Here is a 26,115-nt window from a genome sequence, read left to right as displayed (position 1 = left end):
TGAGAATTGACGGGACTTGTCCTTTGACAACTGAAACTCATCTGGGAAACCACAGTGTCTTTGGTGTAGGTTCTGCAGGCAGTGGCAGTTGCCTCTGCTGTCTCACCCCATTCGCCGCGAGCCTCCTTCCCGCTAGTCCGAGATCCACCGTGAGGCTCTGGAGAAGAGGACTCTCGGATCTCTGCCCCGGCCGTGGGGAGGTGGGGCGGTCCAGGTCCCCGCCTCAGCCGCGGGGGTGGCAGCCGGGGACACGCCTTTTGCTCTCCCACCCGGCGAAGCTGGCAGCGCGCAGCGCGCTGGCGGAGACAACGTCTGCGGGCCGAGGCCGGGCGCTGTCAGTTCCTTATCCGGCGGGTGCCAGCTGCGGCTGCAGCACGTTCCAAACCCGAGGAGCCGCCCCCTCGCCGCGGGCTCCCGGCGCGTGGGAGCGCGGGCGCGCCTCCGCCGACACCGCCCACACTCGGGCCGCGCTCGCTGGTAGCCTGAGGATCGTCCGCCGAGAACGCGGTGTCCCCGAGCCCCTTCGCCGGCCGCCGAGGCAGGAGGACCGCGCGCAGCGAGATGGCGGCAGCCGGGCGGGCTCGGGGCTGGGCACCGCGGTCAGTGCTGCCACTGCTGCCGCTGCTGCTGCTGCTGCCGCCGCCCCCCGCCGGGTGCGCGACCGCTCGGGACCCCGCGGCCCCGGCGTGGCTCAGCCTGCACCCGCCCTACTTCAACCTGGCCGAGGCGGCGAGGATTTGGGCCACCGCCACCTGCGGGGAGCGGGAGCCCGGCGGCACGCGACCCCGGCCCGAGCTCTACTGCAAGTTGGTGGGGGGGCCCACCGTCCAGAGCAGCGGCCATACCATCCAGGTAAGGTCCCAGGTCCCTCCCGGGCGGGCTCCCTCCCCGCGCGGGCCAGCCACCCTGGGCGAAGGGGTCGGGCCTTTTCCCCGCACTCTCGGGACCCGAGGCGACCGGGAAGGGCTCCCCCAACCCCTGCGTGGGTCGGCGACCCCGGGAGGTGGGCGCGGTGCCCCCCGGGAGTGGTACTGGGGAACACCGCCTCCGCCGATGCGCCGCTCGGGGCCGGGATGGGTATGCTTTGCACATCCCGAGGTGAATACAGGCTGAGGTTACGTTTGGGCTTGCCCAGGAGAAAGTCCGAAGCTGCGCTCTCGGGATGTATTGAACTGTGGTCCTGTCCTGCCTCCGTCACCCAGGTAGCGCCTGGCCAGGGCTTGAGCCCCCCTGGGCTTCACCGGCGCCCCTCCTTCGAGGCCCTTCATCTCCCCGACCTTATGCAGAGAAGCTGGTAGCAGTTAGATTCCGTGGTGTATTTAAAGAGAGAACTTTTAGACTGTATCAGTAGTACCACTCCCATCTCACCAGAAAAACGCACCTCCCCCACAGCCTGAAGTACCACCATCCAGAGCCATTAGGCGCGAGTGGACAGACACGGTGCTCAGAGTCCATCGGACTCCTACTGCGAACACCTGTGTAAATGCTAGTGTCGCTGGTGCTTCATCAGCATCTGGAAATGTGCCAGGTCCTTACACACGAGGCTCACAACAGCGCTGGGCACTGGATCAGGTGACCAGGTTAAGAAATGTGCCTACGTCATCATGGAGGACGTCTGGATTTGAACCCAGTCCTGACTCCAAATCCTCTTTAAACTAAGACGTCGTTGCCTCCCTCCCTCTCCCGGGAAGTATTGCTGAGGAAATTGGTGCCAGAAGAGGGAGTAATTTTGGAGTTTGGGCTCCCAAAGCGAAAGATTATCATTCCGAGTCTAGGTCAGTCTTTTAGAAGGTCTTTTGACTAAGCACTCCCATAAATGACAGGTTGTTGAACATGCAGTATATTCTTATGCGATAGATGCTCATTTATTTATAAATTACATGCATGTATGACTTTATTAATTTGTGTGTACTATAAAATATACAAAAATAGAAATAAAAAGAATAATGATGAAAATGCTATTTTCTTTATTAAGAGCCCCAAATAGGGCTTCCCTACTGGTGCAGTGGTTGAGAATCTGCCTGCCAATGCAGGGGACATGGGTTCGAGCCCTGGTCTGGGAAGATCCCACGTGCCGCGGAGCAACTGGGCCCGTGAGCCACAATTACTGAGCCTGTGCGTCTGGAGCCCGTGCTCCACAAGAGAGGCCGCGATAGTGAGAGGCCCGCGCACCGCGATGAGCAGTGGCCCCCACTTGCCACAACTAGAGAAAGCCCTCGCACAGAAACGAAGACCCAACACAGCCATAAATTAATTAATTAATTAATTAAAAATTGCAACCTCCCTTAAAAAAAAAAAGAGCCCCAATAATTTTGCTTTCTTTAAATGTTTTGTGACTTTGTATAACCAGTTATAAACAAATATTCAAATGTTAATCATATGTATAATTATTTTTGACAAGTGTAGTTTAGCACATATGATATAGCCATTCATAGTTAGTTTTACATTAATACTGGAATTTAGTAGTTGTCATCACTGAAAAAATACCTCAAAAATATGTAAATTCAAATGAAAGAACTGCATTGACTCCTGAGTTCCAGAACTAGCTGCATAATTTGCAGTCTATTGCAAAATGAAATGGAGCTGCTTGTTCAAAAATTATGAATTTCAAGATGTGGGGATAGCAGAGCATTAAACTAAGTGAGGGGCCTTTCTAGGAGTGGGACCCTGTGAGAATTTCCTAAATTGTGGTACTCATACTTCTGCTCCATCCTCCAATTATTCTAAAACTTTTTTTTAAGTAGAAACTTGGCCAGTATATGTTCATTTTTCAAGTGGAATTCAGTACTTCCTGATAGGAAAGCGTTGTGTTTTAATGCTATAAACAATAGATTCAAAGTTCACTCTTCATTTGGAAAAATGTTACAAAATTCTGTTTCCGTGTTTTTAAAATGTGCAAATATAAGAACTTTTAGAGTAACACAGTTCCATCTTTTCAGCAACAAAAGATGACACATTTCCAAACATCTGTTTTATGAAATGGTCTTTCCAAAGTTTGCATTTCTTTAGAACAGTATTTACTTTTTCACACATTTTTTTTTTTTTTGCGGTACATGGGCCTCTCACTGTTGTGGCCTCTCCCGTTGCGGAGCACAGGCTCCAGACGCGCAGGCTCAGCGGCTATGGCTCGTGGGCCCAGCCGCTCCGTGGCGTGTGGGATCTTCCCAGACCAGGGCACGAACCCGTGTCCCCTGCATCGGCAGGCAGACTGTCAACCACTGCGCCACTAGGGAAGTCCTTTTTCACACATTTTTAAAACAACACCTTTTCTTTGATGGAACAAAGTACTTCCATTATTTTGTAAATATCTATCAGGTAGTACATTACTGGCAGTCACTTGTCATCCCAGCAAAAGTCAGCCAATTTGGAATTTTTGTGAAAAAAAAATGTATAACTCATCTTTAAATTTAAGAGGTCTTTTAAGTACTTTTCCATGAGAAAACCAGTGAGCCTGTGTAGTCAAAAGTATTTCATAATCACTCCCCATTTCAGTACAAGGTTTTAACTGTTCTGCTATTTAGGAGAATAGAATCCACATGTCCACTTTGCCAGGTGCACTTACGCTTCGTGTGTCCTGATCAGATGATAGCCTGGTGAAACCTCTCCTCTCCCCTTGAACAGACACTCAGGACTCTTGTGACCTGCTAACTTGTGGACTGGATGAAGGCCTTTATAGGCAATCTGTATATTAAGTATTAGAAAAATTGAATTTCTTCACTTTAAGTAAAATAAACAGTTTTAATATTCCCTTCTTGCACCCCACTAGATTGCCTGGCACACCCAGCTTTGGAGAGAATTGTTCTAATTGTGGGAAGGGTAAATGTAAGGAGAAGGAAGTTATCAAGGAAATTTTCAGCCATCTCTTCTCCCCAGATTTGCCTAGAAATGGGCCAACTCTCGTTCTCCTCAGCTGGAATTTTTATTAAGTATCATAAGTTGGCACTACTGTTTTGGGAAGTCCAGAAAAGTCATGTTTCTTGTTCTGATTGAGTTTCCAGAATAGATGCTTAAACCTGGGTCCACAGGCCTAGACAGAGTAGGAAGTGCCTTTCTGAGCTCACTCAACAGACTGCATTTCTAGGCCAAGGTGTAGCCTGCAGGAAAAGGATGCTATCTGGTGTTTTGCCTTATTCTTTCTGTAAAAACTGGGGGTGAACAAAAGTGCTTTCTGCGTTCACAGTTGAGGGCCTGAGCAGGTGCACTGATTGCTGATGTGAGAGGTTCTCATGTAATGAGGAGAGAAGCATGTTGGAGACAAGAAGGAGAAGGCAAATTCCAGAAGCTGGGCTGTTAGACACTTGTTCTAGCCCAGTGTTGGCAGCAGCTGGTACAGACCTGCCTTTCAGAAAAGTGGGTGTGGTGGGAGACAGGTGGAGGAAAGGAAGAGAGATTATGATTAATCATGTGCTGTACCTGAGTGATAATCATTTTGAATCTGCTCATGTACAGCTCAAGATGGGGAATGGAGAAGAGTTAACAAAAAAAGTTCTACTTCTTTGAACTTTCTAAAAATAGATCTTTGGGAGCCAGCCAGAGTTTAGAATTTCAGGCCAAAAGGATGCAAGAAATGTAAAAAAATGGATAAAAGTCACATCTTAGAAAAAAACCCAGGGTTTATGGTCCTGATTCTATAATAACAATGCTGATACTTGAACGGTAGCGTGTGTCAACAGGCAGAGCATTTAAAAAGTCTGCATTTTGTTTGTTGGGTGAAAAATGTTTGCTGTGGTTTCTCTGGACTTAAGATTCATTAAATAAGATTTTATATACTTGCTACTCCTCAGACATTAAGTTTTTGGTGTTTGAGAGCTCTGTGATTCAGGGATCCTATCTGTCTGGTTCACGGCTATCTCTCCAGTGCTGAGCACAAAAGCCTGGAACAGAATAGGTGCTTGGAAAATATTGAATGAAAGGATGGTGGAGTGAAGGTACAGTTGAAGTTACTATAAAGAGGAGACAAGAAAAGTATGCAAATTAGTTCTATCCTGATGAAAAGTAATTATAACCGAAATATGTCACAATTTGCACTTTAACTTTAAATGTGTACTGACGTATGGAGTGTAAAGACATTATTACAGTTGGCCCTCAATATCCTTGGGTTTCGCATCCACAGATTTAACCAACTGCGGGTCAAAAATACTCGGGAGCAAAAAAATCCAGAAAGTTCCCCAAAGCAAAACTTAAATTCGCCCTATGCTGGCAACTATTTATATAGCATTTACATTGTATTAAGTATTATAGGTAATCTGGAGATGGTTTAAAGTACGTGGGAGAATGTACGTACGTTATATGCAAATACCATGATGCCATTTTATACAGGGGACTCGAGCATCTGCAGATTTTGGTATCTGTAGGGTTCCTGGAACCAGTCCTTCGCAAATACCAAGGGAGGACTGAATTTACTGACATCTGATAGAGGTGATGATAAAATGGAAGTGGAAGGCTGTGTTGAAAATATAACCTTGGGTTTGGTTTAGCTTGACATAAACACTATGCTCACAAGAAATGACCTGCACGTATTTACCAAACATATGATCTTTTTTTTTCTTTTTTCTGGCCATGCTGTGCCGCTTGTGGGATCTTAGTTCCCTGACCAGGGATCAAACCCGCGCCCCCTGCAGTGGAAGTGCAGAGTTACCACTGGACCGCCAGGGAAGTCCCAGCAAACATATGATCTTGATTTTGTACATCGACAGTTCAACATATTTTTATAAGTTCTTTCAGTGCACTTTGATTTATGCATAAGAATTTGTATTTAACCTAAATGATATTGATAGAGAAGTACACTCACCTGAGTTATGGCTAAGAGCGAGCATGCTTGCCACAAAGCAGTCCCAGTTGTGTGTTTGTGTAACTTGCACTAATAGCCATAAAGGAAACTCAACTTCACTAAGGCTCTGTTTACAGAACTATTGTGAAAGAGAGCCATTTGTTAACTTCAACAAGGGCCTTTTCCTTTGTGATACAGATGTGAAAATTTTGGGGAAATCTAAAACATTTACTGTGTCCATTGATATATTTGTAACAATTATTAATAGAGTTATTTCAAAACTTCAGATGATTACAGCCAGCAGTTGAAGGACAAATGATTCTTTTTTTAAATAAATTCATTTATTTATTTTTGGCTGCATTGGGTCTTCGTTGCTGCGCGTGGGTTTTCTCCAGTTGTGGCAAGTGGGGGCTACTCTTGGTTGTGGTGCACGGGCTTCTCATTGCGGTGGCTTCTCTTATTGCAGAGCATGGGCTCTAGGCATGTGGGCTTCAGTAGTTTTGGCACGAGGGCTCAGTAGTTGTGGCTCAGGGGCTCTGGAGTGCAGGCTCAGTAGTTTTGGCGCACAGGCTTAGTTGCTCTGTGGCATGTGGGATCTTCCCGGACCAGAGCTTGAACCCATGTCCCCTGCATTGGCAGGCAGATTCTTAACCACTGCACCACCAGGGAAGCCCCGAGGCATAATTTAAATACCATAACATGCAACCATTTTAAGTGTGAATTCAATAATTTTTAGAAAGTTTATAGAGTTGTGCAGCTGTTACTAGAATCTAGTTTTAGAACATATATATATATATATATATATATATATATATATATAAAAATCCATTCTGCCAGTCTCTGCTTTTAACTAAGTCTAATCCATTTACATTTAAAGTGATTATTGATAATGAAGGACTTATTTCTGCCATTTTGCTATTTGTCTTATATATGACAAATGTCTTATATATGTCATATATATATATATGCATTATATATTTTTTGGTTCCTCAGTTCCTCTATTACTGTTTTCTTTTGTGTTTAATTAAATTTTCTAATGTGTCATTTTGATTTCCTCCTCATTTCCTGTTCTGTTAATTTTTTTTTTTTAATTTATATTTTGGCTGCGCCATGCGGCATGCGGGATCTTGGTTCCCTGACCAGAAATTGAACCTGTGCCCCCTGCAGTGGAAGCTGGAGTCTTAACCACTGGACCGCCAGGGAAATCCCCTGTAAATTTTTTTTTTTTTTTTTGTGGTACGCGGGCCTCTCACTGCTGTGGCCTCTCCCGTTGCGGAGCACAGGCTCCGGACGCGCAGGCTCAGCTGCCATGGCTCACGGACCCAGCCGCTCCGCGGCATGTGGGATCTTCCCGGATCGGGGCATGAACCCGCGTCCCCTGCATCGGCAGGCGGACTCTCAACCACTGAGCCACCAGGGAAACCCCCCCTGTAAATTTTTAAAAGTAATTTTCTTAATGCTTACTCTGAGGATTACAATTAACATCCTAAATTTATAACAATCCAATTTGATTTGACATCAACTTAATTTCAATAGCATCTAAAACTCTGCTCCTATATAGGTCTGTCTCCCCTTTTATGATGTTATTGTCACAAATTACATCTTTACACATTGTTGCCCCTTGGGATAAAAACATAATTATTGTTCTATGCATTTGTGTTTTAAATCATATAGGAAAAAAGTTACAAACCAGAAATACAATAATGCTGGCTTTTTAATTTACCTATGTAGTTATTTGTACTGGTGTTCTGTATTTCTTTGTATGGCTTTGAGTTACTGTCTAATGTCCTTTATTTCAGTTTGAAGGACTCCCTTTAACATTTCTTGTAGGGCAGGTCTACTAGCAACAAACTCCTTCAGCTTTTCTTTGGGAATGTCTTAATTTCTCCTTCATTTTTGAAGAATAACTTTACCAGGTATAGAATTCTTGACTGACAGTTTATTTCTTTCAGCACTTTATCGTCTCACTGCCATCTGGATTCCATGGTTTCCAGTGAAAAATAGGTTGTTAATCTTATTGAGGATCCCTTATATGTGATAAATTGCTTCTCTCATGTTGCTTTCAAGATTTTGTCTTTTGACAGTTTGTTTATAATGTGTCTCAGTGTGGATCTTTCTGTAGATGACTAGCCTTTTTATAACCCAATTTTCTTAAATGACCAGGGAAACTCCTGTGAGGGAAAATACAACATCATCTCACTGTAGATATTATCAAACTACTCTCACTTAGAGATGAAGAACTCTGGCTCTACAATCATGTAGACCTGAGTTTGAATTCTAACTCTACCAGCTCTCTGACCTTGGAAAATTGCAAAATCTCAGTTTTCTTATATATAAAACAGGATTAATAAACCTGTGTATCTCCCAGGTTTACTTGGAGGATAAAAGCACTTAGTATTTTTCTTGGCACATAGTTAGTGCTCAATAAATGTGTTTTTTCATGGAGAGAAAAAATTCTTTTTAAGACTTCTAACGTGGTAAGCTACAAAAATGAATTATCACAATAGTCATTTTAAATTTTTGAGTAAAAAGTTCTTTTAATGATGACGTGTACAGTGCATTATACACTGAACACATTTGGCATGCTGAATAATCCACAGGCATAAAGACATTCATAGTCTTCTATAGAATAGCAATATTGAATTGTTTTGTTAATGCGTTAATAACTAGTTCAGATATTATTTATGTAGGGACTTCATTTATTTATGTACTTTCTGGTAACACAAGATGTTCCAGGGTCACTTTTAATTTTCTTTGCTCCAGCGTTGGAACTAACTACTTTTCCAAAAATCTCTGTTTTTTTTTTTTTTTTTTTTTTAAATTGAGTGTGGTATGTAGAAACCAAGTCTGGATATGAGGTGTGCTCATTGTTACCGGTGTGTCATTGCTTCTAGACCCTTTCAGGGGACAGAGCTAGGAGTTATATGTATATCTACTAATTCCTATATACACCCACATCATATATACACACACTTTTATCAGCTAAACTAACATTTTTGGGGAGGTATTAATTTTTTAAGGTGAATTTTGGTAGCACTAATACATTCTTCCAGATCATAAATTTATTTCCCGTTGTGATTTAGGCTTTCACGAAACCTGTGTTAACTTTTGCTCAACATTGTGGAACCATTTGCCTAGTGAGGAAAAGATTTATTAAATGGTACCTCAGTGGTCTTAGTCAATAGAACTGCCTGTGTTGTGCTGTATACATGGGCTCCTGGCCAAGGGGGCTGAAAATCCAGCCCGGGCAAGGCTGTATCTGCTCAGAGGCAGGGAGCCTTTTTCTGCTTCTCAAATAAGAGCTGTTTGCATGAGCTAGCAGATCCTTGATTAGATCCCCCCTGCCAACAGGGTGGAACCTGCCCTGGGGAGAGCCAACTCATTGAGTCCCATGTGTCCTGCCCGTTTCTCAATATTATAAGCATATTGTATTCTCTTGGTTTTCCCATCCTAGATGTTTAGAAAATACATGTGGAAGTAATAAATGAATATTAGCTTGAGAGAAATATAGGTTTTAATTAGATTATCTATGCATATCTTAACTGTGGGGTATAGATGTAATTCTCCATTACTTTCAAGTTGCACTATATACTGTGTACAGGAGTGATACCAAATTAAGGGGGGGGGCGGGCAGAATGGGGAATAGGGAGAACAGCCTAGTAACCAGGAGACTTGCTCCCCTGTTGTTTTTTTCTTTTTTTGGTTCAATAGCTCCCCTGTTTAATGTGGAGTATTAATTTAACACTTAACCGGTACCTGGCACTGTTCTAAAGCCCCTTTCACAAACTTCTTCATCCTCACAACAATTTATAAAGGAGGTACTCTTAGCACACTCAGTGTACAAATGAGGAAACTGAAGCACAGAGAGGTTAAGTGATTTGGTCAAGGTCACGCAGCTAGTATGTGGAAAAGCCAGGTACTCTGGCTGCAGAGTTCATGCTTTTACCTGCTGTGCTATGCTGCCACCGCCGAGCCAACTACTCTTCCCTCAGAGTTCCAGCCAAACTCTGTGCCACCTCCCTAACTCCATTCATGGCCTTGGAGCCATTGATTTTCATGTCTGTATCCTTATTAATTCACGAGCTTCCTGAGTGTGAGGCCACATTTTCCTGTTGTTTGTCTTCCCTGCGGCAGCTTATCACAGACACTTCATAGATGCTTTTTGGAGAAATGTTCAGAGGGCAACACCATCATAGAATTTTCCTACTAGAGCAACACCTTGATGGAAGTGCTGTTTGACAGAAAAAATACCTGACTTTCAACAACCTGCCTCTGGAAGACAGTTGTGGCCCTGGTGTGTTGAATTTCAAAGTAGTGCCTAATGTAGTGGCAGAGACCAATGACTAGGACTGGACCACCAGAAGCTGGAAGAGGCAAGGAAGGATCCTTCCTCTACAGGTTTCAGAGGGAGAGGGGCCCTGCCAATGCCTTGATTTCAGACTTTCAGCTTCCAGAACTGTGAGACAATAACTTTCTGTTGTTCTAAGCCACCCAGTTTGTGGTACTTTGTTACGGCAGCTCAGCTTAGTCCGTTTGGGCTGCCGTAACAAAAAAATAGATTGATAGCTTATAAACAACAGAAATTTATTTCTCACAGTTCTGGAGGCTGGGAAATCCAAGGTCAAGGTGTGGGCAGATTCAGTGTCTCGTGAGGACCCACTTCCTGTTCACTGATTGCTGTTTTTTCACTGTCCTCACAAGGTGGGAGGGATGAGGGATCTCTCCAGGGCCTCTTTTATAAGGGCACTAATTCCGTTCATGTAGGTGGAACCCTCATCCTAATACCATCATCTAGTGGGTTAGGTCTTAACATATGAATCTGGGGGAGGGACACAGATATTCAGTCCCCAGCAGTAGCTTCAGCTTTAAGCCAGATCACCAACCTCCCGGTCAGTCAGCAGTGTTTATGGACCAGCGTGTAAGTTATCTGTGTATGGGAGGGTGGAGGATGGGGGACTACATGAAGCTCTTGGGTGGTCCTAGGGTCTCTGCTTTTGAGACTTTGCAATCTGATATTCATAATTAGTCCCTGAACAGAATAAGTGGAGCTCTTGGTTGAACAAATATTTAGGGATCACCCATATTGAGAGTAATCCTTAAATATGAAGAATATATCAGTGGGGCATAAAATAAGGATTGCCTAATAACACGGGTGGGGTGGTGGGAGTCTGGGGGCTCTGGACACAGTGAGCTGCACAGAGCCCAATGGTTGGGTGATTCCTTTACTAGTGAGGGCTCTGGGGGCTGCATCAGGGGAAGGATGGGGTGGGATTGTGAAATGAAAGGCCCAGCTCCTTGTTTCCTGAGATTGGCTCTGCAGAGACTGAATATGGCTGAGGGTTTGTGTGTACAAAAGACATTGGTGGCAAAGATTCTATGCAAGGTAGTTTGCCTAATGATTTGATGAGAACACAAAAATTTTAGACTTTCAAACTTTCTTATATGTCTTTTTTTTTTTTAAAGGAACTGAAGCTTTTTTTTTTAACATCTTTATTTGGGTATAATTGCTTTACAATGGTGTGTTAGTTTCTGCTTTATAACAAAGTGAATCAGTTATACATATACATATATGTTTTATCTGTTTCTAAGTGATGTTCCTATTTCATTGTGACAGCTGATCACTTAATGTATCTTTAATGTGACATTGAATTTCGAATGTTTTTAATGTACCAGAAAAAGTAGCAGAAGTTGCTGAGAGACCTCTTCAGGAAAATCTTTTAGTAAGATTGCCACAAACTAGTTGATTTTTTTTTCCTCTTGTTTTATTTCATTATCTTTTAGGTCAAATAGTAGACTTTTATTTAAATAAAAATGTACCTTGAAGGCACTTTTTCTAATAGAAATACCAGGACCTGATAAAGTTTTCATTCCCTTTCTCTGAGCACCATGCTGGCTTTGAAGTAACACTTCATACCCCTCACATACTTGGTGTCACATGCAGCCGCCTTTTTCTTTGATCAGTTGCTTGCCTTGGTTCTGCAGTGTGGTTTTTCCCTAGCTGTAATAGATAGCAACTGTCACTGGAGCTTAGGAAGACCATAGCTGAAAGAGTAAATCTGCTTGATTAACCACAAGGAAGATGAGGCCAAGGGCCTTCACAATCATGATAGGGATGTTTGTAAGCAATGGTTCTCCATCTTCACTGAAGACAAAATACAAAGGGTGGTGTAGCTTTGCAGAGCGAAGGATTGAGTTCAGCTGTGGAGAAGGACCGCCTTCAGTGCCGCACCACTGAAAGGATTTTCAGAGAGGAGGGCGAGAAGGCCGTCTCCAGGTCAGAATCGTCTGTGTGATTTTAGGTTGCATCACAGGCAATCCAAAGGCTTTAATTGGGGCCTAGCAGGGGCCTAGCATGGGCAGCTGCCCTCCCCACACCAGCGCCTTGCAGTTTTCTGGAGGGAGCTGCGGTCAAGGAGTCAGGCCCCCGTGGACCAGCCATGCGCATGTACTTATCTGCATTCTCCGCCCTAGAGCCTCTGTTCGGAGGCCTCCATTGAGACTCGTTTTTGGGGTGCTATCGGGGTGCTATGGGTGAGGCCCTTTCTCCCACTCGGACTTGGTACTGGTCTACTCCTCTCTGCATCCCCCTCCCAGCTCCCTGGGTGCATAAGAAGGCAGGAGCCTTTTGTTTGGGGTTCCTGGGCAGTGAGCTCATTCTCCTGTCATCTGACCCTTGCCTGGGGGAAATGGAACCCTGGGGAGCTGGCACCTTTCTCCTTTGCCTTTTGCCTGCACAGTCAGGCACGGGAAGTGAACGGCCTTGATTGCTGCTTTCAAATTAGCCCCTTGTCCTCCTTGACCACCTAACACCTGGCAGCTCCCCCAGAGCTGTCGTTTGTGGACGGTCCCTATTGTAGCTTTTTATCACCTAAGGAAAGAACTGCCGCCCGGAAGCATGCATGTACACATACTTATGCGCAATATTCATCCACTGCTATATTTAACAAATCTTTATTGACATCTCTGTGCCCGGCACAGAGGACAGGGATATGATGGGCTGGGAGTACAATTCCTAACAAGGCAGAAAAGGTCCCTGCTTATAAGCAGCTAACCTTCTATGGGGAGACTGTAACCAGGGAGCAAACTAATATGATAATTATAGATTGTTATTGTGTCTTGGAGAGAATAAATGGGATTTTGCGATTGAGATTAAAGAGGGAAGCTTCTATAGGTCAAGTAGATGGAGAAGCTTTTCTAAGGAGTGTTATTGGTACAGAAAGCTGAGGGTTGAGAGGAAGGCAGCCCCAAGGAAAGGCTGGGAAAATGTGTTCCCGGCAGAGGACCAGCAGGTGCAAGGGCCCTGAGGTGGGAACATGTTTGGTGTTTCTAGGAACTCAGAAAGCCATGCTGCCCTCGTTTTTATATGTCTTGAATGTTATCTCTGAGTGAGCACTTTCCAGAATTTATAAATACTTCATTTTATTTTTGTATGTATGTATTCCCTTTCTGGTTCTCAAAAGAATTTAGGTGACTGATAAAATTTTAAAAGGATGAATGAAAGAGTTGAGGGCATTAGGACAATGAGAAAATAAAGTGGTAAAGAGTGTAGTAGGGCTTCCCTGGTGGCGCAGTGGTTGGGAGTCCGCCTGCCGATGCAGGGGACGCAGGTTCATGCCCCGGTCCGGGGGAACCCGCGTGCCGTGGAGCGGCTGGACCCGTGGGCCGTGGCCGCTGGGCCTGCCCGTCCAGAGCCTGTGCTCTGCAACGGGGGAGGCCGCGGTGGTGGGAGGGCCGCGTACCGCAAAAAAAAAAAAAAAAAAAGAGTGTAGTTATTTCATAAGGAGATTAATAACTGAAATGGAATTGAGAGGGAAATATTTGGTTTGAGGAATGCCTCAGGTCAAGGTCAGACTCTCTCCTGAGGACAGTATCTGGCCCTTAGCAGGTCAATAGTTGACAGTTGGATGAATAGACTATCAAGGCAGAGCTGCTTTTGTAAATCTAGGCTTTGGGATGAAGCTCTAAAGAGGAAGTGCTTTGGGTTTGGGGCATTGAGCAGACAGGCCTAAGTGTGGCCTGGCCCACCTCAGAAACCTGAGTTTATTTGTGAGCAGGCCACTTACCTGCAACTACAGGTACCAAGCGACCCCTTATTGCCAGTGATATGCCAACATTACGTATAGGGAACAAGAGAATAGAGGGAGAAGTAGAAGGAAGAGGATAATATGGAAACCATTAGAAGATGGGTTTTACTTGTACACTGTTGGTGGGACTCTAAATTGGTACAGCCACTGTGGAAAATAGTATGGAGGTTTCTCAAAAAACTAAAAATAGAACTATCATATGACCCAGCAATTCCACTCTTAGGTATATATCTGAAAAAAACAAAAACTAATTTGAAAAGATACATGCACCTCAGTGTTCAGAGCAGCATTATTTACAATTGCCAAGATATGGAAGCAACCTAAGTGTTGATGAACAGATGAATGGATAAACACCCCAGTGGTTCCGATGGTGGTGTGATCACTTTATGGACGGCGTCTCATTGAATCATCAAAATCACTGCGTAAGGTTGGTGGTGTTAGCCCGTTTTAACAAAGAGAAAATGGAACCCAAGGGAGACTAAACAATTTTTTTTTTTTTTTTTGTGGTACGCGGGCCTCTCACTGTTGTGGCCTCTCCCGTTGTGGAGCACAGGCTCCAGACACGCAGGCTCAGTGGCCATGGCTCACGGGCCTAGCCGCTCCGCGGCACATGGGATCTTCCCGGACCGGGGCATGAACCCGTGTCCCCTGCATCGGCAGGCGGACTCTCAACCACTGCGCCACCAGGGAAGCCCGAGACTAAATAGTTTGACTAACATTTTGAAGCCGTGACTGGTAGAGGCAGGATTTAGACCTCCATCATTCTACTCTAAAATGCATCTCTTTGAAACAAATTAAAAGAAAAACCCTCTGTAATTTGGCCTGAGTGGACATAGTTTTTGAGTAATAGGTATAAATTTTGCAGATGTTTGCTTATCTGCCTTAAAAAATACATACCTGAGCTTCCCTGGTGGCACAGTGGTTAAGAATCCGCCTGTAAATGCAGGGGACACGGGTTCGAGCCCTGGTCCGGGAAGATCCCACATGCTGTTGAGCAACTAAGCCCGTGCGCCACAACTACTGAGCCTGCGCTCTAGAGCCCGCCACCCACAGCTACTGAGCCCACATGCTGCAACTACTGAAGCCCACACGCCTAGAGCCCGTGCTCTGCAACAAGAGAAGCCACTGCAATGAGAAGCCTGCGCACCACAAAGAAAAGCAGCCCCCGCTCGCCACAACTAGAGAAAGCCCGCACGCAGCAACGAAGACCCAACACAGCCAAAGATAAAGAAATAAAAAATAAATAAATTAAAATATACGTACCTGGAACCAACCTGCAGCTCTTTGTTTGGTCTCTCAAATCCCTTGCTCCAGGAACCCGGCACACTAGAGGGCAAAGCGCCCCCTTCTGGTGGGGTGAAAGCTGTGTGTGGGCTGCAGAGCTGGGCGCTCTCCTGGGCTGTGTGGTCGCCCTTCACCCCACTCTGTGCAGACGTTTAGGTGCTCAGGACATTTACAAGATGCTTGTCTGAGCGGTAGGTAACCGCGCCCATGTGCTTTGTGCCTCTCAGAATGGAGAGCGTTCTGAACAACGTTTTGGTAAAGGAGCAATCCCAAGTTGGGAATGGGCACACTCCAGAATGTTCTCCACATCAGGGCTCCAGCTGGCTTGGGTCTGGCCACTTGAGACAGTGCCTTTAAGGCACGTAACCTCAGGAGCCTCGGTGAGTGATGGTGAGGAGGAGGGTTCGCGGTAGCGCAAACGTGGTGATCATGAAACAGGGCTGTCGAGGGGTGAGCGTGGTTAGATCTTGCCGTGTTTTCTGTGCCTGCCGCAGGGCACGGGTGCAGCTAAGCTTCTGTCAGACGGGGTTCTCTCCTCAGCTGGATCCCTTCCCACACATCTGGTCGTGGGCAGGTGTTTGGAAAATCACATAATTGCTATTGCAGTGCGGCCTCACACTCCATCCAAATCTAAGACGGGCTCTTTGATGCAGCTTCCAGAGCAGCCAGGCCAGGATGGAAAGCGTTCTGAGCTGTAAGGACTGTGGCCAGGCCCACACACGGGTCCTGGTTCCTGCACGTCCCGGCTGTGTGGTTTGAGGTGAGGCCCTTCACCTCTGTGAGCCTTCACTTCTGGGTCTTTAGGTCCTGATTTGATACGCATCTGAGAATGTGGTGAAGATTCGGCAGGGAAGGCGTGGCATGTCTCTCCTGGGCTCCCACACCCCACACGCTCGCTTGATCCCAGCCCCTGCTGGTGACATGTTGTGTTTGAGTTACTTCTCTTCTATCCCACTGGATTTCTTCCGGGGCCGGGTCCAGCTCTTAGCGTTTGTTCCTTTGTTTTTACCCCAGCATCCAACACAGTGCTCCACACACTGGTGGCGATTTGGAAAAGTTGAATAAATGAATGACCAGACAATAAAAGAAGTCGTGTTAGGGAGTGGTGCTGTCATCAACCTCTGGTTTCTTAGAACAAGACAGTGTTTATGCTGTGAATTCAGTTGCACAGTATTATATATGAGAGGCTTTTGGTTAAGGAGAATCATCAAAAATGTGAGCAGCTAGGACAGACTATTTTTTTTTTCCATCTTTCTAAATGAGGGTAGGTCACTCCGTGGGCTTCTGGGCAAACACTAGCTTGTCCTCTGGGGACCTCCAGCCTTGAATCTCTACTCTCTTTTGTTGTTTATTTGAACAGTTTTGTCCCCTTTCCTTCTAGCCCCTTCTGTTACATTTGCTGTTTCCCACACGACTAGGCTAATAGTAGCTTTGACACAGTTCAGAGCGTGAGTCCCTTGTCTTGTTTATCTTTCAATATTCTCACCTCTGTCTGGAATAGCTTCTGATACAGAGTACATGGTCAGTACAGGTTTGTTGCCTGGATGGATGAATAACTGAACACAAGGATGTAAGAATCCTCTCTGTTCTCTGTCTGTCCCCCTCTTCTCTGACTTCTACCAGTTTTTGTCCTGCTTTTATTTATTTATGGTTATTTAAAAAATATTTGACCTCAGGTGCAGAATTAGATTAGATTAGGGATTGTTCGTGACCCTCAGTTTAAGACATGCTTTCGTCATTGGTCCTTGCATGATAAGCCTTAACGTGTATGTGGATGGATGGACTTTAAATAGTATAACAAGGGACTTCTCTGGTGGTCCAGCGGTTAAGACTCCACCCTTCCACAGCAGGGGGCACGGGTTTGATCCCTGGTCGGGGAACTGAGATTCTGCATGCCATGCAGTGCAGCCAAAAAAAAATTTTTAATAGTATAATAAGCACCCATGAACTTGCTACCAAAACTCAAAATAGGGCCTTAGCAATAACTTATGTCTAACCATATGGTTTCCCCACCTCCCATCTCTCTTTTTCTCTCAGTCTGGGGTAACCATCATCCTGAATCCTTTATTAATTTTTCCTTTGCTTTCCTTTCTATATAGTTTTTTTTTTTTTTTTGCAGTATGTGGTATATATATACCACATCTTTATCCATTCATCTGTTGATGGACCCAATGTTCTTAATTTTAATGTAGTCAAATCTGTCTCTTCCTTTGTGGTCAATGCTTTCTGAATCTTGTTTAAGAACTCATTCCTTGCTCCGAGTTCTTATTCACCTTTATTTTCCACTGAGAGATTTTAGACTTTTATTTCTAATGGTAAGTCCTTAATTCATCTATGACAACAGAAAAGGAACATCTCCATTCCTCATATCCATACTCTGGAGATGGAGATGAACGTAGATTATAAGCATCCACATCCTTGGAGGAGATTTGCTTCTATCACGTGTAAATCTTCTAAACCTGAAGAAATAACAATTTAATTCCCTCACCAAATAAACTGGTAAAATGATTTCTAGGGAGAAAATGGGAAAAATACAAATCATTAAAGGGCAAAATACTCATAAATGTTAATAGGTCCTAGCTTAAATAGTTATCAGTTATACTTATTATAATAATAAAATTTTGTAGAAAGGACTCAAACAATTTTTTGAAAAACCCTGAGAGGTTTATTCCTTTATTGGGCTTCTATGACATTCTAGGCTGAAGTGATATAGGGAAGGCAAGACACATGTGACCTCTGGGCTCGTGAACTGATGGGAATGCTTACCCCACGGTGCTGCTCCTGAGTTACAGAAGTATCTTCATGAAGGGTCAAAAGGTAAAGTTGTACATAATATATCACCACATATGAAAGAGCCCTCTGTAACACACCCGATGAAAACATTCAGCCACACATTTAGTTCCACACCAGGATCGAATTTATCCTTGAGCATTAAAAAATTAACTTCCAAGATGCTTGTCAGGGGCAGAGTTACCCTTTTCTCACAGCACATTTCTGGAGGGGCTGCGGGTCTAAGTTTGCTTCTCTATCCCTCTCCTATGTGGTAGTTATGCCCTTAGATCATTTAATTGGGGAGCAAAGCAGTTCAAAGCAGTGACATCCACTACTGGGTAAGCACGAGGCTTTGAACCAGTTAAAAGTATATTCAATATATAAGAAAGGCGTATGTTCAGCTTTTTGAGTGGTAATGGTGCTAAAATTCATTACAAAAACAAAACAAAATAAAACAAAATAGAATCAAGAGAATCTGCCTACTGAAAAAGAGTAATTCAGTAAGAAGATGAGATGATATCAGTAGAATCAGAATTCAGTAGAGATGATAATATCAAATAAATACCACTCCAGGATTCCCACTTAACCTACTAAATTAACTGCCGACTTCTCACTCCAGTATCCACAGCCCAGCCACATCTTCCCCACTTACCTTTCAAGTGTAGTTTTCCATTACTTATGCTCTTGTTCAAATGGACCAGCTGGTCTCTGTGCCTTTGCTGGTGCTCATTCCTCCACCTGGAACACCTTCCTTGTTGACTGCTCACTGACACTTACCAACCTCCCCTCCATCTTCACAGGCAGCTGAAATCCCACCTCTTCCACCCTGCCTTAGACCCAGCACTCTATACTCTTGCCAAACCTACTTCCTTTATGGTTACTTGTATGCTTATCACCTCCACTGGGGCTGTGAGCAGGGATCCTCTTTGTATCCCAGGGCTTGACACAGAACTTGCAGAGGAGGATGTAAACAGCAAAAAGGATTTGCTGAAGGAGAACATCATTGCATCTCAGGCACAACAGGCTCTTCTTAAAGTGTCATACAAGACAAGAAAAACATAACTCTAACTGATGGAAGATAAATATAATGTGTATCCTAGAAACATGATAAACAGAGGTATAAACAGGTGATATGGTTTAAGACTGAATGAAAAAGAGAAAGCCTTACTACTGTCTTCAGAAAACATTATGATGAAATTCAATAGCTGAATTCTCTAAGCTATAGAAAACGGTCTTTGTTTCAATTACCTCTTCTACTAAATTGATAAGAAAAAACTACTTGACAATAAAACGAGAGCTTTATTATTTCAGGGCCAGTTCTGTGACTATTGCAATTCTGAGGACCCCAGGAAAGCACACCCCATCACCAACGCAATTGATGGATCTGAACTCTGGTGGCAAAGCCCTCCTCTCTCCTCAGGCACGCAATACAACAAAGTCAACGTCACCTTGGATCTGGGGCAGGTGAGTTGGGGCATTTCATCTGGAATGAGGAAAAATTAGTTCGGATCATTGTTTCTGTGGTTATTTCTTTCTTTACTTAATTTTTTATTGGAGTAGAGTTGATTTACAATGTTGTGTTAGTTTCTGCTGTACAGCAAAGTGAATCAGTCATACATATACATATATCCTCTGTGGTTATTTCTGATATAATAATGATTATTTTAAAAAGAAACTTCAGTTTCAGTTCACTAATCACTGTGAAACCTGTTACATTAATATTTGTGTCCCTTGTCACCCAGCACAGTGCGTGTCACGAGGCAGACACCCATACCCGTCTATTAAATGAGTTAAAAAATAGTTGTAAGTAGTATCATTGGCAAAGGTATTTTTGGCAGTGGTAGAGTACATATAACATAAAGTTTAACATAGTAGCCTTTTTTTTTTTTTTTTTTTTGCGCTACGCGGGCCTCTCACTGTTGTGGCTTCTCCCGTTGCGGAGCACAGGCTCCGGACGCGCAGGTTCAGCAGCCATGGCTCACGGGCCCAGCCGCTCCGTGGCATGTGGGGCATGTGGGATCTTCCCAGACCGGGGCACGAACCCGTGTCCCCTGCATCGGCAGGCGGACTCTCAACCACTGCGCCACCAGGGAAGCCCATATTAGCCATTTTTAAGTGTACAGTTCAGTAGTGTTAAACAGATTCATGTGGTTGTGAAATCAATCTCCAGAACTCTTTTTTATCTTGCAGAACTGGCCCTGTGTACTCATTAAACACTAACTCCCCATTCTACCTTCTATCTCTATGAATTTGACTACCCTTGATACCTCATATAAGTGGAATCATACCGTATTTGTCCTTTTGTGACTGGCTTGTGTCACTTAGCAGAATGTCTTCAGGGTTCATCCATGTTGCAGCATGTGTCAGAATTTCCTTTCTTTTTCTTTTTTTTTTTTTTTGTGGTACGCGGGCCTCTCACTGTTGTGGCCTCTCCCGTTGCGGAGCACAGGCTCCGGATGCACAGGCTCAGCGGCCATGGCTCACGGGCCCAGCCGCTCCGTGGCATGTGGGATCTTCCCGGACCGGGGCACGAACCCGTGTCCCCTGCATCGGCAGGCGGACCCTCAACCACTGTGCCACCAGGGAATCCCCTCCTTTCTTTTAAAGGCTGAATAATATTCCATTGTATGGGTATCACATTTTGTTTATCCATTCATCCATCAATGGACACTTGGGTTGCTTCCACCCTTATGCTATTGTGAATAATGCTACTATGAACGTGGGTATGGCAGAGATGTTTTTATAGCATTCTCTTTCCTGGAAATTCTGACTCTGTGGACACTGACTACCATAGTTTTTGTCCTTGTTTGGCCAGCTGGTCCACGAGGGTACCTGACTCAGACCTGTCCTCCTGTGGTAGGCTAAGATGGTCCCCACAATGCTTCCCTCCTGGTGTACATGGCCCTCTCTTTTGACTGTGGACAGCACTAGAAATACGATGGATGTCACTTCCGTGATAAAGTGGCATCATATGACAAAGATGAAGGGATTTTGCAGATGCGTTTAAGGTCCCAAGTCAGCTGCTCAAAAGGGAGACTATCCTGAGGGACCTCTCCTAATTAAGGGAGCTCTTAAAAGTGACTGAGCCCTGGGCTTCCCTGGTGGCGCAGTGGTTGGGAGTCCACCTGCCGATGCAGGGGACGCGGGTTCGTGCCCCGGTCTGGGAGGATCCCGCATGCCGCGGAGCGGCTGTGCCCGTGAGCCATGGCCGCTGAGCCTGCGCGTCCGGAGCCTGTTGCTCCGCAACGGGAGAGGCCACAGCGGTGAGAAGCCCGCGTACCGCAAAAAAACAAAAACAAACAAAAAAAGAGAAATGAGAAATTTTCCTGCTGACCTTGAAGGGGAAAGCTGCCTGTGGTGATGGCCACATGGCAAGGACCTAAGAGTGAGTTCTAGAAACTGAGAGAGGCCCCAGCCAACAGCCAGCAAAAAAAGCAGGAACCTCAGGAACCATAAGAATATGGATTCTGCTAACATCATGTGCAAACTCGGAAGTGGGTCTTCCCAGGCATTTGGTGATCACCTTGATAGCAGCCTTGACCCTGAGCAGAGCACCTGGCTGCATCATGCCCAGACTCCTGACGTAAAGAACCACAAGATAATAAATGGTGGTGTTTTATGCCACTAAGTTTGCGGTAATTTGTTAAACAGCAGCAGAAAATTAATGCACCTTCTTTTTCCCTCCTTCAGACCAGGCAATGCCTCCCATATATTTCACCCTATTCCTTCAACAAATATTTCTTGAGTACCTACTATGTGCCAGGTACTATTCTTGGTGTTTGGGATACATAAGAAATACAAAAGGGAAATGCATCCCACAGACTGGAAATCGGATGATACTGAGATTCCTTCCAATGAACGTGCTATCTTCAGTTTGGTGATAGAAGGGTTTTCCACCTCTTCTGCCCGTATGTTTTGTTAAATCAGGCCTCTCCTGAGAATATTTTCACTGTCAGTTTGCATCTGAGATAATTCAGGGAGATCGTCATGGTGTGAAAGACTCCATAACCTCAGTTTCAACTATGAATTAGTCTTATCCTTCTAGCATTAATTCAGTAGAGATTTTGCCTATAATGACTAGGATTTACCTGTCATACCACTTTTTAAACTGAGGATTTCTGTAGTTAGCTGGGAATTTTAACCCATTAAGTGATGTTTACTGAACATACCAGTACCCTGTGGATTTGCTCTTTTTCCCTTAAGGCTATTTTTTTTTAAAAAAACCTACCTTTTGGGCTTCCCTGGTGGCGCAGTGGTTGAGAGTCCGCCTGCCGATGCAGGGGACATGGGTTCGTGCCCCAGTCCGGGAAGATCCCACATGCCGCGGAGCGGCTGGGCCCGTGAGTCATGGCCGCTGAGCCTGTGCGTCCGGAGCCTGTGGTCCGCGATGGGAGAGACCACAACAGTGAGAGGCCCGCGTACCGCAAAAAAAAAAAAAAAAAAAAAACCTACCTTTTAAAAGTACCCTTTTGATGTATCTAAAAATCCTTAATTAAGATAGATGAATTAAAAAAACACCAGCGTAGGAGCAGTTTAGTAATTTGCTGGTTGCTGACAGACATGAGCCATGGTAAACATCTTCATGAAGACTGTGCCCACCCACCTCCATCCTGGCTGGGATGCTCCTCTGTAGGTGGCTGGGAGTGTGGGTCCTAGGGTCAGCCCACCCCGGTCCATGCCCTGAGGCACTGCTTACTCTCTGTGTGACCCTGAGCCACAGACTTCACTGCTCTCTCTTGCAGTTTCCACATTTATAAAGTGAGATGATACTAGTGCTCGCCTCATAGGATTGCCATGAGGTTTGAATGAGTTGACTACTTTGTTTTTAAACCTCTTCAGGCTGGTGGTTTTTAAGTAAGTTTTTATTTAATAAAATAAAGTGAACTTTAGTAAACACTCATTATTAAAACAGACCAACTCCTAACTTCTGCTCCTCTAGAAAATACTGTATATAATCCCGTAGAAAATACTCTAGAAAAGTCTAGAAGCAGGGAATGCAATATACATTATGTCAGACTGAGGATGTTTCTTTTTCCTTGTCTTGGAGCAACACGTGCTTTAACAAGCATGTTTTATCTTGTAAGAATCATATTTTATGCCCCAGTAGTAGGATCTGTATTTTCTCCTTTTTGCTGGAATTAACCATGAAAGTGTCACTGAGAGATTAGATTTCATAATTGAATAGCGACCTACACACCTTAGATTTAGGAAGTGCAAATCTTTCTTTTTCTTAGTTTTTTAAATTTATTTTTTAATTGAAGTATAGTTGATTTACAATGTTGTGTTAATTACTGCTGTACAGCAATGTGATTCAGTTATATATATATATACATTCTTTCTTTAATATTCTTTTCCCCTATGGTTTATCATAGGATATTGAATATAGTCCTGTGTGCTATACAGTAGGACCTTGTTTATCCATCCTGTATATAAAAGCTTACATCTGCTAACCCCAACCTCCCGCTGCATCCCTCCCCCAACCCTTTCCCAACCACCAGTCTGTTCTCTATGTCCATGATTCTGTTCCTGTTTCATAGATAGGTTAATTTGTGTCATATTTTAGATTCACATATAAGTGATATCATATGGTATTTGTCTTTCTCCTTCTGACTTAAGGAAGTACAAATCTTGATGCATGGTTGGGAAATAAAATATAGGCCATGAACTTGTTATTACGAAACCACTTTTTTCTAGCTACTGAGAACTGGAATTTGACTTTGATGTGCTGCAGTCAGTTTGACAGCTTACGTTGTCGCGAGGTGGTTACTTTTCTCTGTTGTGTTTTGGACTGCTTGGTGGTTTTCATTGTTATTTTTCTTGGCCAACACAGTTTGACAAGTGAGAACATTGCCTTCAGGACTTGATCTTGAAGGGCAGTTTTCCTCCTTACAAGGTGGCAAACGTAGGAAGGTTCTGCAATTCTCCAGGGGCAGTGGCATATTCTGGGGCTGTTCAAGTTCATTACATTATATATTACTAATCAGTTTCAGGCTATAGAATAAGAACAGAATGTGTTACTGGAAACTTTCATCTTGTCTGGCCAAGTATAATGAGTTTATTTTGACATTTGAAGCAAAATGTGGATGTCCGGTTTTTAAAAGGGGAATTTTTGGAATGTAGGGACATTTGTTTCTTCCTGGTAGGGCGTGACCTCTGGCCTTCCCCTCCTGTGAGATAAGAAGGTGTGGCAATGGGCTTGAGTTACGCTCCTGGATTTCCTTCAGAATCACAACGAATCTTACTCTGTGGACTCCCTGTATGCACTCTGCTTTTCCTCCTCCAGGGTGAGGTATAAGGAAAAACACGTGAATGTGGGTGAGGCAGGGGTTCTCATGGTCCCTTGAAGTCAAGGTGGCCGGGAGGTTGGGAGGGGCTGGATCTCAGGTGGGAAGGAAGAGGAGGACCAGCACAGGGGCAAGACAGGATCCCCAGCAGAACAAGCCTGACTCATGGGTTCCAGGGAACAACAGAAAAACTGTCTCAAGAAGAATTTTAAGGCTTTTACACAACTTGTCATGCCCTCAAGAGTACTGTTTTCAACCTATTAGTAGTAGAAATAAACAAAGACAAAGCAAACAAACACCCCTCCCCCCCACAACCGCAAAAGGAATGAATGTTTGCCTTAGAGGCTGGAGGTATGAAAAAATGCCTTTGCGCCGCGTTCTGCAGGGTTGCTGGGGAAAGGGGCCTGGCTGGATAAGACCCCTTATCTTATCTTACCGTAGATAAGACAGTCCTTTGGGCCTTGTTAGAGGCAAAGGCTGTGAGCCCAGACGCTGCCCTCAGCCCTCCAGGACCTCTGAGTGGGCAGCCCAGACCACAGCTCCTGTGCCCGTTCACACATGTACCATCTCCAGGGCCTCCACCTGACTCCCTGCTTCCTGCCTGAGGGCTCTTTCCAGGCCCTGGGAGTTTTCTTAGCCTGTGTTTAGAGTAGCTAGCCGAGGAGTGCAGGATTTAATGCCCCCAAGGCAACCCTCAGCCCAGAAGAGACAGGAGTTGGTGGAAAATCCCCTCATTTCCCTGCCTCTTCTTGGGACAATTCCGAGGAGCTTTCTTCACAGTTCTTCAGAGTCTCCACCAGGATGGAGCCCCAGTTGGCCCTGGTGGAATCTGCCTATTAACACCTCAGTCATTGGCTTTTCTCCCTCCTCTGTGTCCCTCTCCCAATTTATACTTCTTGAGATCAACTCCCAGATCAACTACCTGTACCCAAGTCTTTATCTCAGAATTGGTTTTATTTATTTATTTTTTAAAGTTATTTATGTATTTATTTTTGGCTGTGTTGGGTTTTTGTTGCTGCGCGCAGGCTTTCTCTAGTTGCAGCAAGCGGGGGCTACTCTTTGTTGCGATGCGCGGGCTTCTCATCGTGGTGGCTTGTTGCAGAGCATGGGCTCTAGGTGCACAGGCTTCAGTAGTTGTGGCAGGCGGGCTCAGTAGTTGTGGCGCACAGGCTGAGTTGCGCCGTGGCACATGGGATCTTCCCAGACCAGGGCTCAAACCCGTGTCCCCTGCATTGACAGGTGGATTCTTAACCACTGAGCCACCAGGGAAGCCCCAGAATTGGTTTTAGAGACGACCCAAACTAAGACAGGGAAGAAAGGGGCCAAGACTGAGGTCCAGAAACCCCACTAGGCGTCCACACAAGCAAATACTATGAACAAGTTATTTAAAAATGCAGTAAGTAGAAAATCCAGAAAAATGTTTCTAAAGCTCTCAGATTAAGAGTAACGAAGGAAACAGCATTATAACTTTTAAAGAAAAACAATAGGTCACAGAGAAATTTTCCATTAGTCTACCTATTTTTTCATGAACTCAGCATAGATTGTGAACTCCTCAGGGTCCAGATGCATCTGAGAGTGAATTTAGTATTCAGATGCCTTCTACGAGCTTTTTTTTTTTTTTTTTTTTTTTTCCTGGTCCTCTTCAACTTTTATGAGACTTTGGTGGATGAATCCAAAACATTCTTTGTAGCCCTTGTCACTTCTGACTCAGATGGGAGGAAGGCCTGGGCTACTTTCTGATTCTTCCTGAGTGTGTGGTTTGGGGGATTAAATTGGTTCTCGGGTTGCCTGGGTCATTAAGAGTCTGACTCAGTTGGGTCTCTGGGTGGATACAGTTCAATCCAGAAAGTGGATGACTATTGGATTTGACTCAGTCTTCTAGAATTTCTAGAATTTCTAGGAATTCTCTAGCCTGTAAGCT

The 26,115-nt window shown here is 44.6% G+C and overlaps 1 protein-coding gene across 9 annotated transcripts in view; it reads left to right on the top strand.

Annotated features, from left to right (window-relative positions):
* Positions 1 to 325: 325 nt before the first annotated feature.
* LAMA3 (laminin subunit alpha 3) overlaps positions 326 to 26,115 on the top strand; it is a 258,124-nt gene continuing 232,334 nt past the window's right edge. For all 9 annotated transcript variants that reach the window (XM_060121896.1, XM_060121894.1, XM_060121895.1 and 6 more), the window contains exons 1-2: positions 326 to 852; positions 19,222 to 19,374. In XM_060121896.1, coding sequence (XP_059977879.1) covers positions 562 to 852; positions 19,222 to 19,374 — 444 coding nt within the window. In that variant the 5' untranslated portion in view covers positions 326 to 561. The remainder of the gene's footprint in view (positions 853 to 19,221; positions 19,375 to 26,115) is intronic.

This window comes from Lagenorhynchus albirostris, chromosome 14, assembly GCF_949774975.1.
Source record: "Lagenorhynchus albirostris chromosome 14, mLagAlb1.1, whole genome shotgun sequence".
NCBI lineage: Eukaryota > Metazoa > Chordata > Mammalia > Artiodactyla > Delphinidae > Lagenorhynchus > Lagenorhynchus albirostris.
This window is presented reverse-complemented; position numbering and strand designations above follow the sequence as displayed.